This window comes from Lentinula edodes (assembly GCF_021015755.1).
Source record: "Lentinula edodes strain Le(Bin) 0899 ss11 chromosome Unknown C8R40scaffold_41, whole genome shotgun sequence".
Lineage (NCBI taxonomy): Eukaryota > Fungi > Basidiomycota > Agaricomycetes > Agaricales > Omphalotaceae > Lentinula > Lentinula edodes.
The window spans coordinates 353,797-369,942 of NW_025764347.1; the positions used below are offsets into that span (position 1 = coordinate 353,797).

At 47.0% G+C, this 16,146-nt stretch overlaps 4 protein-coding genes and 2 non-coding genes across 6 annotated transcripts; 1 reads left to right on the forward strand and 5 right to left on the reverse strand.

Moving 5' to 3' along the window:
- Nucleotides 1-169: 169 nt before the first annotated feature.
- On the reverse strand, nt 170-1,341 carry C8R40DRAFT_617963 (signal transduction histidine kinase). The gene is made up of 3 exons (XM_046235654.1): nt 1,028-1,341; nt 813-967; nt 170-756 (listed from the first exon to the last, which is right to left on the reverse strand). Exons 1-3 carry the CDS (start codon nt 1,238-1,240, stop codon nt 498-500), a joined length of 627 nt encoding a protein of 208 aa, XP_046082045.1. The 5' UTR covers nt 1,241-1,341; the 3' UTR covers nt 170-497.
- A 1,831-nt stretch (nt 1,342-3,172) lies between these two features.
- C8R40DRAFT_1175183 (oxoglutarate dehydrogenase) lies at nt 3,173-6,552 on the reverse strand (the record flags this gene model as incomplete). The annotated part of the gene is made up of 7 exons (XM_046232294.1): nt 3,173-3,232; nt 3,291-3,482; nt 3,543-3,643; nt 3,695-3,899; nt 3,964-5,816; nt 5,866-6,115; nt 6,184-6,552. The coding sequence occupies 7 exons, from the start codon at nt 6,550-6,552 to the stop codon at nt 3,173-3,175; spliced, it is 3,030 nt and encodes a 1,009-aa protein (XP_046082046.1).
- A 1,766-nt stretch (nt 6,553-8,318) lies between these two features.
- On the reverse strand, nt 8,319-8,402 carry C8R40DRAFT_t216. Its single transcript has one exon. It is a non-coding gene; the product is annotated as a tRNA-Pro (tRNA).
- C8R40DRAFT_618703 (CAIB/BAIF family enzyme) lies at nt 8,350-10,602 on the reverse strand. Its single transcript, XM_046235658.1, has 9 exons — nt 10,174-10,602; nt 9,814-10,110; nt 9,634-9,746; nt 9,353-9,574; nt 9,208-9,282; nt 9,018-9,145; nt 8,789-8,930; nt 8,619-8,726; nt 8,350-8,544 (listed from the first exon to the last, which is right to left on the reverse strand). The coding sequence occupies exons 1-9, from the start codon at nt 10,448-10,450 to the stop codon at nt 8,479-8,481; spliced, it is 1,428 nt and encodes a 475-aa protein (XP_046082047.1). The 5' UTR covers nt 10,451-10,602; the 3' UTR covers nt 8,350-8,478.
- A 29-nt stretch (nt 10,603-10,631) lies between these two features.
- Nucleotides 10,632-10,705, forward strand: C8R40DRAFT_t215. Its single transcript has one exon. It is a non-coding gene; the product is annotated as a tRNA-Ile (tRNA).
- Nucleotides 10,706-11,620: 915 nt separating this feature from the next.
- C8R40DRAFT_1175185 (uncharacterized protein) lies at nt 11,621-14,796 on the reverse strand (the record flags this gene model as incomplete). Its single annotated transcript, XM_046232295.1, has 4 exons — nt 11,621-11,782; nt 11,888-12,964; nt 13,068-14,155; nt 14,208-14,796. The coding sequence occupies 4 exons, from the start codon at nt 14,794-14,796 to the stop codon at nt 11,621-11,623; spliced, it is 2,916 nt and encodes a 971-aa protein (XP_046082048.1).
- Nucleotides 14,797-16,146: the final 1,350 nt, after the last annotated feature.

Genomic DNA, 16,146 nt, shown 5'->3' on the forward strand with positions numbered 1-16,146 from the left:
TTTGGGTAATGTAGATATGAATCAAAGCAATTACGATGAGGATATATATTGCATAGCAATTAAGGCGAGGAAAAGTAAGATGAAGATGAAGAACGTTGAGAAGTTGATTCTCGAAGTCATGAGCATTGATCCAAAGAAAGAAATGATAGGAAATCGTGAAACGAATCGGATGAACTAAATAATGCGTCCAGTCGGAGATGCGATGAATGATGGAGTACGATATTGTACAATTGCTATGCAACAGTCTCCACGGTTCGATCTGCTTTCCTCGAGCCTCATCCTTCCAGAATATGTACGGATTGCATTGAATAATGTATAGATTCAAGCTTTGGGTGAGGGAAGGGGGTGAGAATGTATTTCCCGACCAAAACAAAACCTTCCTGAGCTCCGGCACATGCCCCGCGGCAACTTTCTGAGAGTTACTTCCCTGCCTTCTGGCCCTCCCTCTCGCGCTCTTCCTCTGAATGCAAAACCGCGGGTGGAGCATAACTCTTCGATCATTCGCTATGCTCCGTATACCATTTTCTCAGCCATTTCTCCGCGATGGAGTACTCTCCCTTGACCTGAGATATTAGCAAGGTTATCAAGTCTAGCGCCTGTTTGCTATCAAGATCGATACCCTTCTCCTCATCTCGTAACTGGCCGTAGCGCTGAATCTTCTCGCACGAGTTTTGGACATGCGCTACACCGAGTGTAGCGGAAGAGCCTTTTAAAAAGTGGCCCAGATCAGAAAGAGTCATTAGATCCTTCTTGATTCTGCAATTTAAGATTTTTAATATGTAGCAAGAAAAAGATCGACGATAGATACTGACAATGCAGCGTCCATATCATCGAATGTTTGGGCAGCCTGAGTGTAATACGCTTCAACCATTTCTCGTGAAAAGTCATGCGTGTCGTCCTCGTCAAGCTCCAAGATTTGATTGAAAATTTCCATGTCAATTATTTCGTCCTCGTCCGACGATGATGTCTATGATTGAAAGTAAGATTCGCTAAAGGTGGCGAATACTGAATTGGGGGTAGGACATACTTCTGCCTCGGTTTCGCAATTCTGGTTTTTAGACGAATCTGTATTTGGAGAGGAAGGTCGATTGGCAGCAGGTTGAGAGATTGGAGGTTTGTCTTCATGGGAATCGCGATCATTAATATCAACTTTGGCTTTGAGTGCCTTTACTGAGGAAGAAGGAGATTCAGTGGTGGCTTTAATGGTGTGCTGAGGTGCTGATGGCTCGTTCACCGGCATTCTAGCGGTAGAAAAGGGTATTCAAGAGTCAAATTAGAAGCTAGTGACAGGAAGGCTGTCGGGGGCGGAAATGGGAGTGTGAGGTGAAAGTGATAATCAAGAACCGGATATTGCCGATCCGTCTGACGTCAACTTTGATTTCGGCCCGTTGGTCTAGCCTTATTATCTTGCTTGTTACCAATTAAACGCACCACTAAACTTGCTCAATGTTGAGGTTCAATGATTAAATATTCAATCCCATGGCCATGGGGCATATGTACATAAATTGAATCGTTGGATGTACACATACCCGTTACGGATACTGTATGAGTTACATGTAAGTCATACGACAAGCTCCAAAATACGAACGCCGAAGAAAAGTTGAACCGGGACGTCGAATCAGGAAAAAAAAAAGACCTCCACATGTAGTTTAATATCGTACAGTACCCAAACCAGAAGATCCGATGAGAAGGCGGTCCTAGTAGGCAATTCCATCGAACGGTAGGCTTTGATCCTACCGCGCCATAGGAGTAAAGACGACATGGATAGCTTGCGCTATTGCCTTCGGCCTTTTAGATCAAACTAGAAATATGCTGTCCGAAGGTCTGCTCGTTATTGCAGCTGTGCAGGTTGCTTGTTCGAATACATGCGAGACCCCTCCGGTTAGAATTACTATTCATTCCAGTGGTGGGCCTTTGTGGGCGACAGAGATAGGTTCAGCCGTTCAGGTCCGGGAATCGAGAACAAAAATCGAACCGCGTGAGCGAAGCACCTGAAGCAAGCAGAAAATGCCGCATGTACCATGAGATGTTTCGCGCAGGTCAATGCAAGTTAAGGCCCGTGGACCCCGTAAAAGGCTAGAATCAGGTTTAAACCATATGTTGACCAATCCTTTATCGATAGAGCGATAAATCCACATATCGTCTCAGTATAGTTAATAGCTATCTTGAACTGTACATCAAAAGATTGCTCGAGAATTAGGGCTACTCACTGTGAGAGATATTCAATTGGGAGTCTACCCTTGGCTCGGATACATTAGTTTTAATGTCATGAGGACATAGATTCTAGTTTCTCGGAGCTTCATCCTTTCCGCAGTGAAAATTGGAGTACCCGATCCAGGTTGTAATCATTCCTACGACTAGTCTCGCGGTGCCCGGATGAAGGAAGCGAATACAAGCTGAAATCACTGGCGAAGCAAGCGTACGAGTGGGAAGTGGGAGTTGAAGCGTGAACCTTGCCATTTACGAAAGATACGATTGACCGGAAGATTCAAATTTCAAAAGAGAAGAGAAAGAAGCATGATCTAGCCTGGTCTATTCCATTCAGGCACCAAATGATTAAGTTTAAAGTTGGGTTAGGTTAGGGCTTGCCGGCTTGAGATCCAGATGCTGGACCACTTGCAGGACGCAATGGTCGTGGTAGACATATCGACTGCTCATCGAGCTGCTGGGAGATAATTAAAATTGCTTAAGCACTGATGAGTTTTCTGAAGCCTATCGGACATTAGAAACCCTTCGGTGGCACCCCACATTCACCTTCAACTCAAATATCAAAAAGTACCCCTCCAAGCAGCAAGTCATCTAGGTAAAACTAGTATTTAGCTGGAGAGCAGCTGAGTGCTGTCCAACTGGGAAAGCACTCCCAGCAGTATTGATACCTGCTAGGTGTGCGTTCCCAAGAAATATCCTTGCTCTAGCAACTATCCAGGTTTTGCAGATGAGAATCTACCTGATCAGCAGCAAAGATTTTTAAAATCGCAAAACACATTATAAAAGCTATCATGATGTATGTAATTGATTGGGACAAACAGGTGAAACTGAAAACACAAAAAGGAAGGTTGGAATTATTTCTAATGTTGCAACGGCATTCTTTATATTCTCGAAAGCACGTCATTTCGCTGCACAATTTTCTCTGATAATACCATTTCAAGCGTTTATCGATTGACGCTCGGACCTATGAAGAGAGGTCAAAAGCGGCATCGAGGAACATCTCAATCTCCTTCTTGTGTTGAGCCTAATGAGTGCACAGTTAACGAGAGTAAGTAGAAACTGAAGGAGCACAGGCGACAGACCTTCGATCCAGTAGCGACAGAACTGGTAGGATCTCTTCCAGCATACCTCGGGTATTTACCCTTGTGATGTTCGGTTTGTTGGGCGGCAGTGTAAATACGAGGCCCGACATAGCTCCATGCGCCGTTGTTCAAAGGCTCTTCCTGGCACCAAAGTAGTCCGGCGTTGGGGTACTTGTCCAAATGAGGAGTGATCTACGAAGAAACCAATCATACAATCTGAATGGATGGGAACAGTAGTAATTGAGAACATACCATGTCGTAGGGGAAGGGCGAAAGTTGTTCGATCCTACTGATTGCAATATCCTTGATACCTCTCTCTTCCCTAGCAGCGAGAAGAGTGTGGTAAACTTGTCCTGCTCATGAAATCAGCAAAAAATCTTATTTTCTCAAAGTGACCTACTAACCACTACACAACACATGTCGCTTGATTTCCTCTGGTGCGACAAGTTCTTCGGTGTGGGGCTCAGGCAGATATCGTTGGAAGTGCGTATCCCCAACCATTTCAGAAAGGTCAGAGCGAGCTTTCGGGTGACGGAGAAGATTTTTAGAAAAGAATATAATGAGGGGCTTGCGGAAGTCACGGTGAATTTGACGACGAAGGACGTGGAACTAAGACGTCGAGAACATCATTGCTAGTGAGAAGAAGCAAATGGAAGAGGACAGACAGACTCACGTAGTTAGCCGGAGTAGTTGGATATACAACCTGCATATTACAATCTTGGTGTTGTCTCTCGATTTTCTCCTGGCTAGGGAAGACGTTGGGATGATCGTCGCAGAGCTGCAAGAACCTTTCAAGCCTTGCACTTGAATGCTCAGGACCCTGTCCATCATAACCATGCGGCAAACTCATAACAAGCCCAGACCTCTGCAACCACTTCCTCTCACCACTTGCAATAAACTGATCGATAATACACTGTGCGTTATTTGCAAAGTCACCAAATTGAGCTTCCCACATGGTCAGACAGTCGGGCGAAACGAGAGAGTATCCGAGTTCGAATCCGAGTGTACCGTATTCAGACAGGGATGAGTTGCAGATAATGAAGCGAGCTTGGGAGGAGCCGAGGTCGTTTAGAGGGACGTATTGTTTTTCGTTGGCCTGGTCGTGAAGGACGGCGTGACGCTGGGAGAAGGTGCCACGCTCGACGTCCTGCCCGGAAACACGAACGTGGATGTTTTCGAGGGCGAGAGCACCGAATGCGAGTGCTTCGGCGGTCGACCAGTCGATGTTCTTGCCTTCTTCGATAGTCTTACCACGGGTTTGGAGGATACGGCCGAGATTGCGGTGGACAGTAAAACCGTTGGGGTAGCTGGAGATGGCACGACCGATGCGTTGGAGGGTGGCTTCGTCGGAACCGGTAGCGCGGGTCGGGAGAGTCTGGTCTGCGAGCTGCTTGGGCGAGGGGAATCCCTGCCAGGAGGCGGAAAGCCATTCCTTCGAGGTAGGTACGTAGTCTTTCGCACCAGCGGCGGCCTTCTCGAGCATACCCCAGACCCATTTCTTGTGCTCCTCAATATCCTTTTCAGTGAAAGTTCCTCTTCCAACGAGGAATTTGGAGTACTGAGTAAGGGTTGTAGGCTGTTTCTCGATGGCTTTGTACATCCTAGGTTGGGTGAACATCGGTTGGTCGGTTTCGTTGTGTCCATATCGTCTGTAGCAAACAATGTCAATGACAACGTCCTTCTTATACTTGGCTCTGTAATCCGCAGCGAGCTGGCACACGAAAGTTACAGCTTCGACGTTGTCGCCATTAACGTGGAAGATGGGAGCATCGATAGATTTGGCAATGTCTGAGGGGTAAGGCGTGGAACGGGCGAATCGAGGATCAGTGGTGAAACCAACTTGGTTATTGACGATAAGATGAATGGTTCCTCCAGTTCCATAGTTGGGAAGATTATGCATGCCCATGGTCTCGTAAACAATTCCCTGACCAGCAAACGCAGCATCACCATGGAGTAAAACACCCATTGCAGTGTTATGTGCCTTTTCATCCTTCTCAAAGTGCTGGATAGCGCGTGTCTTTCCAAGAACGACAGGATCTTCGGCTTCCAGGTGAGATGGGTTGGCGACAAGAGAGAGAGCGACCTTTTTCCCTGAGGGCGTCGGGCGAACGTAATTGGCGCCAAGATGGTATTTGACGTCTCCAGCGGGTTCATCACCTTCTGCTCCGCTGAATTCATTCAGAATAGCTTCAATGGGTTTTCTGATGACGTTCGCGAGAACGTTGAGCCGACCACGGTGAGGCATACCCAGGGTGATATTGGAAACACCATGTTCGACGGAACGGTCTATAAGAGCTTTCATACCAGGAATGAGAGATTCACATCCCTCGAGGCCGAAACGCTTCTCGTTGGGATATTTCGAAGCGATAAACTTTTCGAAGGATTCAGACCAAATGAGACGGTCGAGGATCATACGTTTCTCGTCGACGGTGTAATTCCAGGGTTTAGGAATCTCGACACGTTCACGGATCCAATCGCATTGATCTTTGTCGGGAATGTGGATGTATTGAATGCCGACAGCACCGCCTGTGAAACTAGTGAGGAAAGCTCGAAAGAAAACGCGTTCGGTACTCACAGTAGATACGCTTGCACAACTTGATAATTTCACCCAACTTCATCGTCTTTCTATCCTCCGTAGCAAAATGAGGGAGAATACCAGGCCCGAGAGTAATTTCCTTGTCCAAATCACGGTCGGTGAAGCCATATCGGCTGAGCTCGAGCTCTGGGGGCTGAATATTGCCGAGATCAGCATCCAAGATACCAAGAGGGTCAAGTTCAGCGACATGGTGTCCGCGAACTTGATATGCTCGGACGAGGAGTTGAACCTGCGGAGAAAAACGGATGAAACTGAGTAATTTGTGCTATTTCGGCTATAAGCTTTTCAATGACTGACTTTGAGATGATCATCAAGTTCAGCACCACCAGCACTAGCATGCAAAGCTGGAGCACCATCGGTAGGAGGTGCTACGAGGCTGGGTGGAGGTTGGAAAGCTACAGAGCTAGGAAGACCCTTGTCAAGTCCTTTGAAATAGGCATCCCAAGAAGCATGCACAGAGCTGGGATCCTGCCTCCAATGCCTGTACATTTCCTCTGCATAATAAGCATTGGTGCCATTAGCGAAAATATCATTAGGTGACGGTGGGTTGGCAGCAGGAGTTGCCAAGTCACGTCGACGAGGAATCACGGATTGTTGAGCTCTGACCGCGACGACGGCTGCCTTCGACCTTGAAGGCAAATTCCGCAGAGCTTGTTTTGACAACATTGAGGGAGAAAGAAAAAAGAGACGTAGACTGAGCTACGATTATGATGGTGGTCACTGATCAAGAGCTTGACTTTTCCGGTATGCCGATTACCTCCGAAGCGCGTCATATCTCTCTTCCATGTTATAACTTTTTTCCGTGTTGATTTCCGGGACATAAATTTGGAGTCCTTGCTAGTCTAATGGATTTTGCGCAAGTTGTTCTTCAATTCGTAAAAACAAAACCTTCCTACTTTGTGACTCGTATCCAACAGAAAATCGTTTAGGTCTTCTGAACAAACCATATAGCGTTCAGATGCACGCCAGATCAGACCCAACTCCTGAGCCTCCGAGTGCTGAGTGCTTCGGCGGCGTTTGGCGCGATGTGGATAGCCTTAGACTCCGTATAATAAACTCATTTATTTCCTTGCTGTTACACCATTGCAGTGGAGATAGGTGGCAGGTATTACCATAATCGCCAACATAATCCCATTGGCAACACATCTCGCGCCCGTCCAGCCACTTGCTGCAACTCCCTATATGTATGTACCTCTGTCGAGTCAACTCGTCCTAATCGAGGATTTTAAGACCAACAGAGACCCACAGGTGAACATCAAGTAGCGGCATTGTAATCTCCGATCTATCTCGTGGATTTTGAGATGCACATCTCAACCTTATATGGACCTCGGAGGGCTTGACTTTCAGGAACTATATCTAACTCTACAGTAAGCATGTAGTATCTGTAGATTCGTTCGTCAAATTTGGATCTAATTTCAAACCTCAGCGTTCAACTATTGGCGCCCTTTTCGTTGAGCACTTTGCAGGTAACTCACATAAAGTAGTAGACAAACCTGCATCCTTCCTATCCCAGCAACAGTGGCTGCTGAAAGATAGCTCTGATACGAGTGGGACTACGTGAAAATTGATTCATTTGCGGAGCTTTCAATCTGGAGAGAATGGTCAGGCCATGGGTCTTATTGGACACCTTCATGAGAATCCTCATTCAAATGGAAGCCGACGACAAAAGGTCGACACTGCTAGCGATACTTCTTGCATGATTTACATCCCGATATTGGGCTGGAGCTCCATAAAGGGGAGGAGGTACCTATGTAGTATCAACCCAACGGTTTTTAAATTTCTGATGATCATCCAAGTCAACTTATCCGCTCTGGTTTCAATGTCTTGAGGCGACTTGAATGCATCGCTGTCCCTGCCACACGACCATTGTGGTACACTGTATAGCGTGTGCGAGTCTCTATGCCAGAAGCCATGCCATTTCTCGACGCAACGACGCATTCATGCTGGTGCTTTCCAGGCATTTGCAGTGAACCTGCACCTTAACGGTTTGCGCCGTAGAGTAGAATTTTGTTTGTGAATCTATTTATTCCTGACATCGCATGTCACTAGATTATTTCTCTAGTCGTCGCAGATTTTAGTCAGAGAATGAGCGTTGTTCGAGAGAATCAATGCAAAGGAGCAACAACGCAAGCGCAGATATCATCCGAAGGAAAAACAGGGAAGCTGCTTCTGAGAGGTGAGAACAGAACAACATGACTACTGTAACTGACAGTGAATTGCAAGATGAGGATACTTACATACAAGTAAGACTTGGTGATTCTACATAAATGCAAAACACCGAAGGAGTACAGATATTATCCAGTAACAAAACATGGGATAAGGCCTGACACCTCATCAAATGAATGAACCCTCACAACAAATCACACATCAGGCCTATGGGTGAAAGTGGGGTGCAGACTGCAGTTATTCAACAAAACAAAACATAGGAGAGCGGGCCTGACCGGGAATTGAACCCAGGACCTCGTCGAATAAGGAACATACCCTAACAACGAATCATACTCCTAGACCATCAGGCCGATGGGAGAACTCACGGTATGCATAGCCTGAATCAGAACCCTCCTCTTAAAATACAGTTACATAGTTCTTACATGTTCAAACTACTCCCTTCGCACGAAGCTCTTCCACCTGCGCGGCGGAGTACCCCAATTCAGCGAGGACCTGGTTAGCAATTGCATTGATTAGCGATAGTCTACATGTGCACTATTATGACCTAGAGCCAAGAGAACACCCACCTCGTCACTATGTTCTCCCAACCACGGCGGATGCCTCTTCACAGACATCTTTTTCCCATTGTATGAAACAGCGGGAGCGACGAGTTTGATTGGTCCTGCGCGCGGATGCTGGAAGAAATTTAGTAGTAGTTCCAGGAAATTGGTCACATAATATAGTACAGAGAACCCACATCGATTTCGACAGTCACGTTCCTTGCGATAGCTTGTTCGTGCTCGAACGTCTCCTTGATGTTATTGATGGGACCATGGGGAACACCTTTTCCTGCTTGAGTTGCTGCTCTAAATTTTCCTAGCCAGTGGGCTTTGGTCTCTCTGGATCCAAATGAATTCAGCAAACACGAACACGAGGATAAATTGGTAGATGTAAATATGATAATAGTTGACAAAGCACACACGTACTTCCTGAGCTCTATTTCCAGCAACTTGATCAATTCGTTGCGATTTGCCACCCGAAGAGCGTTTGTAGAGAATCGTGGATCCGAGGGTAAGCTGGGAAGAGGAAGAACTAGAGTACACAGAGTGTTGAACTGAAGATGGTAACAAAAATAGTTGTCGGACGGAAATTAAAACGGCAAGAATCATCGCTTGCCTGGTTATCGTTTCCAGCACCAATCATGATGAAATCGTCGCCTGCCTGTCCATCGGGTGCTTTACACGGAAATACCTGGAAACAGAAGTTGTTTTTTTTTCGAGCATCAGAAGCCACACATATGGTCATACGAGAAGAATCATACCTGATACGGCACCACACTCGGATGAGCTGTACCAAACCTCTGTGCTTCCTGCCCTGCTATCAAGTAATTGGACGCGATATTTGCTAACCCGGCAACTTGCGTCTCGAACAGGTTACAGTCAATCCAACACCCTTTTCCTGTTTTTTGTCTTCCTATAAGTGCAGCCATGATGGCTCCGTGTGTGTATAGGCCTGTGGCGACATCGGTTGCAGCTACGCCGACCTGTCCAGTAGTAAGGGATCAGATATCGTCTGATAAGTAGAAAGAGAAAGAGGTCAAACTTTTACAGGTTTGGCCGGATACGGTTCTCCCGTGATATGCATCAGCCCTGCTTCACCCTCGACAATCACATCGTAGCCAGCATGTTGACGATATGGCCCAGTCTGTCCGTAACCTATTGATACCTCAAATGATTCACTAGACTCGTACAAGACGGGGCCATCAATTTCCACAGCACCCACCAGTTATGCTAGCATAGATCAACCTCTGATTGATCTTATGACACTGCTCCCACCCGAGACCCAGTTTTGCGAGTTTACCAGGAATGTAATTCTCCACCAGGACATCTGCTTGTTCAATGAGCTTGTGCACAATTTCCAAACCAGCAGGATCTTTGAAATTGACAGTAATCGAGCGTTTATTTCTGTTCGAAGATAAAAAATAGGCAGATTCAGGGGGCAAGAAATGAGCACGTTCTGGTAGAGAATTCGAAGAGGACGATTGGGGTAGGAGAGGCGCGGAAGGAGGATTCCATGATCCTACAGAAAACAACCAAGGCATTCAATCCATGACATAGACAATGGAAGCTGGGTACAGCTTACGAGTATCATCGCCCTTTCCTACTTGCTCAATTTTGATAACATCTGCGCCCAAATCAGCCAGCAGCATTGTTGCAGTTGGCCCTGCCAGAACGCGAGTAAGGTCGACAATTTTTATTCCAGCGAGTGGTGGAGGAATTCCAATTCCATTAGACCCCTGAGGTCCATCGTCTGGGGGCTGACTTGAATTATATCGACGGGTACCAAAGCTTCTACGGGCAACCGTAGGGGTCGGCGAAAAGCATCTGAGTAAAGGACCACGAGGAATGTTAAGGATCATCTGTGTGAGCTAAGAGCTTGTAATAACTTGGATATTGTGGTCGAAACCGGGTATAGGATGGGTACTGGAGGGAAAACAAGCAATTGCAACCCGGCCCAAATACCCGGGAGTTTCGACGCGGTCACCTGCCTAGACCATAAAAATTATGAGATAGAATTTAAAAGTGAAAAATAGAAAGTATGGCCGACTAGCTCAGTTGGTTAGAGCGTCGTGCTAATAACGCGAAGGTCTTGGGTTCGATCCCCACGTTGGCCATTGGTCCCTTTTGGTTGTATTTTTTTTCCCTGATTCGTCGTTTCGCAACCTCAGTACGACGAGTATGTATGTATGGAGTGAAGAAGAATTGTACGTATGAACATAGGTTCACAATTGGACTCGAAGCATCGGTGTATGTCAATTATCGATTGTATAGGCCCAGCTAGGCATACATTTGACGCACGACTGTTACGAATATTAAACACAGCACACAACAAAACACAAGACAGCACACACAACACACGAAATACGCACACAGAACGCACAACACACAACACAACACAACACAGAGGAGAGTGAGATAAATGACAAGTCGTTGGAGAGGAGGGATGAGGGTTGGGAGAAGCAGTGGGGAGAGGTATATTTCCAACGAATTTCAAATGCGGCATATGAAGGAGCGAGTCAGTTCGACAATGAAGCAAAGATGTCGATGGACGGCCCAAAAAGAAATTAAATACTTCGAAAGATTTAAATACTTGAAGGATGTGCAGAACTTGATTACTTATTCCAATGAAGTCCAAAGTCCAAGATGCAATCGGTACGTGATACAAGTAAAGAAAAAGGATGCGATATTACGAATTCAACACAGTTCGGTGCAGTGCGGGAAACAAACATGGCGAAAGATGGGCGAAGGAAAAGGACCCCTGGAAAGTAAGGGGGAATAATACTGGGATAAAGCAAGAATACAAGATGCAAATGCACGAAGGAGATTCATTAGTATGAGACGAAATCAACAGGGGTCGCGAGAGCAGCGAGAGATATGAATATAGGAAGAAACAGCGTTGGGTTTGAGCCTTTCTGTTTCTACAAAGTTTTGGGGTGTCAACAATTTTCTAGATTCGCGTGTGTTGTTTTGAGAATCAGTCCGGACTCTGTAGAGCATGAACTAGGTTGTCGATTGAGCGACGCGTTGAATCACTCGTCCTTTCGCCCTAGGGTGAACGCGCCTTCATACGCAGGCATTCGTGGGTCTTCATGCGCTAGCCGCCACGTTCCTACGAGATTTCGTCCACCAAGAAGGGTGCCATAGAAGAAAATCTTCCCGCCGCCGCCGTTGCCTGAAGAGGATCCAGAAGGCTAAGTAAAAATCGAAAAAGGAAGGAGCAGTCAGTAAGCATGAAAACATAGATGATGAAACAAGATAAGACACGATAGAACAAAAAACATGACTTGGAAACTTACCCCACTATCGACACTCCTGACCAGACCTACCAACCCATCCCACTTCCTCACTCGTCCTCTCCACACCCACTTGCCCCACGCAGCAGCATGTCGCGGATCCGTACTTCCAGTGATCAGCACATCTCGGATGCCGTTGCAAGGAGGGATAGTTTTTGCGGAGGGGACGTACGGAGGGAGATCCTCTGCGGGTTCTTCTTCAGACAGATCTTCGTCGGAGGATCCATCTGATGAAGCATCTGCGGGATGTTCAGGATCGATATCTATTAGTGCCTGCGCCTCAGTTCTTGCAACCAACAACGCCCTCTCCCGCGCTATACACCCCGTACACGTTTCTCGATCATGAAACGTCCCAGGTTTGCGTTGGCTCTGAGCTTCTGCTTCGCTGCGTGCGGAAGTTAAAGTAGATGTCGAAGCGACAGACGGGGAAAACCGGAAATCATCATCCGCACTAATATCACGATTCCTAACCGCGACATACTCGTACTCTCCTCCATTGGTTGGACCAGAAGAAGGTACGGAGGCAATAACACGATCACCTTTAGTGGATAATGTTGTGTTGGGAGGAAACCAGCTGTCTTTTATACCCTGATCAAAAGCATCATCGGGGTTGATACTCGTAGATCTAGGAACCGTATCGTGACTACTGCCAGCGCGAGTGGTATTTGAGCTGTCTCCGCTATTGTGAGAACGAGTGGAAGAGTGTATTCCGTCGTCGCCGTCAAAATCAAAATCTGTCCCATAATCGTTATCATCTTCAGTGTCATGAGCACATGGAACTGTTCTCCCGCCAGAATACACTGCATATTCTGAAAGACGAACGTATAAGGGTACAGCGACTAGCCCGAGAGTACCTTCATTGAATGGAATGGGTCGGTGTCCAGCTTCTTGACGAGGGTTCGGGGTAAGATTGGCGTTGTTCAGAGGATTTTGAACAGCAACAACAGCGGGGTGAGGTTCGTCTTCGTGGTTGTCATTGTCGGGTAGAGGAAATTGGTTATGGGGAAGTATGAGTTCTTGCTGATTTGCTGTCGGTGCAGGGGGTAGAAGGAGTGCACGGAGATGTGTCTCGTCCGGGATCTTCATAATAATTTGAATTAGCATACCCGAAGACGATCAGATAAGAGGCAGGTTGGGAGTGATTCGACAAAATATTGTGAACAAAGTAACGGAGAGTACTTACGATCATCCGTCCTGTCCATAATCCGTTGAGCGAACCGGGCGTGAAGACGGCACCTTTTTGAGGATATCCAGTAAGCATAGTATGATTTCGTTGCATATCGTTGTCAACTTGTTCGACTTGTGCTGATTCTTCTGCCCCTCCATTAACAGGCATATCTACGTGCTGCTGTCCGTCGCCGTCATAGTCACTCATCACCTCGTCGTTTTCGCCGTCGTCGTCGCAATCTTCTCCTTCTTCATCATTCACATCAGCTACGATACTTGTATCAGCGTTATTGGTGATGATACCGACATCGGAAGCGATGAGGTTATCTTCGGATTCGGGTTCTCCTTGACCCACCCAAGCCGAGCGACACAGTCGTAACCGCCACCAATCAGCGTCCCAACGACGGCTGGAGCATGCACTTTCGTCGATTTCACCACCAAATATTTGTTCTGCTGTGTCCAAATTCGACTCAGAAATATCTGTATGATTTAATCTGGGGTCGAGGAGATTAGGCAGTCTTTTGCGAGCATCGTCCCAAGGGTCGTATGTACGAGGTAACGGTGTCCCTCCACCTTTAGAAAAAGGTGAGGAAGGGACCATATCTCCGCCGAGTAGACCGGCATTGAGCTCTTCAAAATCTTCCTGTGTAGGCCGAGGAAGTTCACTTTGTAACACGGTCTCGACTTGAAATTCATCTATTTCGCCATTGCCTTGAGCCGCAAGCCGGGCGCGGATTCTAGCCCGATGTTCTTCCCTGTTTCGTGGTAATAGATCAAGGACACTAAAAAGCATCGTCTCACGACGGGAAAAGTATACCAATTTAGCAGCATCGGCTGCGAGCGGTGTGCATAAAGGAGTCCAGCGGTCAAAATGAGGTGTGAGCCAGGTATGTCGGTTGGGATGAAGGTAGATTGGGAAGGGACCGTGAGGAGTCGGGATACTGAATGGCGTCGAGGATGACGATGGGACGGAAGACCGGAGCGGAAGACGGAAGTGATTAGCTGGAGCAAAGGAGGAAGGATACCGAAAAGGAACGGCAAGGAATGGAAGGATAAGGTCAATGAGTGATTCTCGTTGCTCAGTAGATTCATCCATGAGACGGGCTACACAGAAATCATTAGTTTGAACGATTGAAAATAATGAACGATCGCTGACCTTTGCTTGAGAGATACCAAAAGACCCACATGGCACAGCTGTTTCCTGCATTAGCAAGCGGCCATCCTTTGTCAAGAGTCTTGTACATTTCCGTCCGGATATACCCTTCAACCCACTCATAGACACCGGCGAGCTGCATCTGGACCCGGTTACACCCATCATCCTCAAGGCACATAATCCACAACGCATACATCGTCTCTTGCACTCCGGCTTCTTCCGCGTCAGAAATGTCCATATACGGCTCAGATCCCAGTCTTCTGCGCCTGCTCCGTACACCTCTCAACACTTCGGACCACCATCGCAGCTGCCAAGACCATTCTCCAGCTTTCGGCTCAAATCCCCGTCGTCGGATCGCGCTGAAGGAGAATTTGTACTTGAATACACGCGCATACAGGTGCCGTGCTGCGCTCAGCTTGTATGATACAGCCTTGCAGAGCAGCAACAGTGCAGTAAGTGGAACTGGAGGTCCTAGTACTCGTGGACAGGCGTAGTAAAACGCGATGTGTTCCAGAATTTCTGTAGGAAGAGAAAAGAGTGTCGCCGTGGTTGTCTTCATAGACAAGGAAAGTGTTTCTGAGTTCATCGCCATCGCTATTCTTGGCCGGTCTGCGCTCATCATATCCGACGTTCTCGGTTTTCCAATCGCCCTTCTTGTTCGTCGTTTGTGGGCCAGAAGAAGAGAGTTTTGGTGGGGAGGAACTTGTCCAGCCTCACGGAGGAAGGACGAGTTATCTACAAAGTTACATACCCAAATTCACCGTGCGTATAATAGCGTAACACGCAAGTCGCCGCTATACTTTTGGAGTGCATGTAAAAAAAAACCATCGTGATTATGCAATCCATGGTACCTCAGCGGCTCAGCCACCGTTTGGCAACCCTGAATTCCGCCCTTGGTCCCGTCCTTCCTTTTCCGATTCAACGGCCTTTCCGTAAGATGTAATCTCCGCGATATTCATTGACGCTTGATCCCCGTGTCCTCATTCGGTTATTCTTACTTTTTCATTGTTTACTCCAGTTTTCTACTCATTCAGACTCATTCTCCCGTGGTAATGGTTTCTCGGCGGATTGGTATTTTGGAAAACGAGATACTACCGCTTGGAGACCACCCGGCTTACTCTCTCACCCAATAATCTCTAAACTTCTCACCCGGACAAACACTAAAATATTGAACGTTCGAGGTATACGTACACCCCTCTTGCAATGGAAGACCTCATTCTTAAAGACGCGGGTGACACGTCCTAGGATCAGCCTGGATCAGCCCAGTATAGCTGTGGGAGGAAGGATTCCTCTATCTATCATTGGCTCTTCGAGGGTTCTTCTGCTCGCACACTTGGCGACTCTTAGTCTCGGTTCCCCATCTCCATGATACGGGATTCAACGTGCATCATCGTATGGCTTAAGTATACCCCAGTAACTTCACCGCTCTTCACCGTCTGTCCAGGACCTTCAGGCAGGCATAACTGACTCCTCGAAGGGATAGGATCACTCGGATTCACCCCATGCTGTAAAGATGGTCACGGAAATAGCGAGTATGCATATGGTAAAACACCGTCGATCTGAAGGAAGCAGACTAATACTGATGTTATCATGCTCACGTTTCCTGTGTAGCTTTGCGCTATCCCAGCATATCCCAAGACTTTCCAAACTTGTTTCAACTTATTCCAACGGCATATTCCCTCATATTCCCTGATTTTTTTTACTCTTGGCTTCATGCTTTCAATCAGGCTTACAGACCAGCGTTGAAGCGTTGAACTGAGCTTGAAAAGTTGATATGGAATTGTGGGGAAAGAATGGAGAAGCAACGTTAACCACGGACGATCCTCACAACATAACGAAAATCACAAGTCAACAATCGTCTCTTTGATTCTTCGACTCGGAAACTTCCAGGTAATACATAAGTCGAAATCCAGCGCTCTATTAATGATTGAACCCGTTTCCT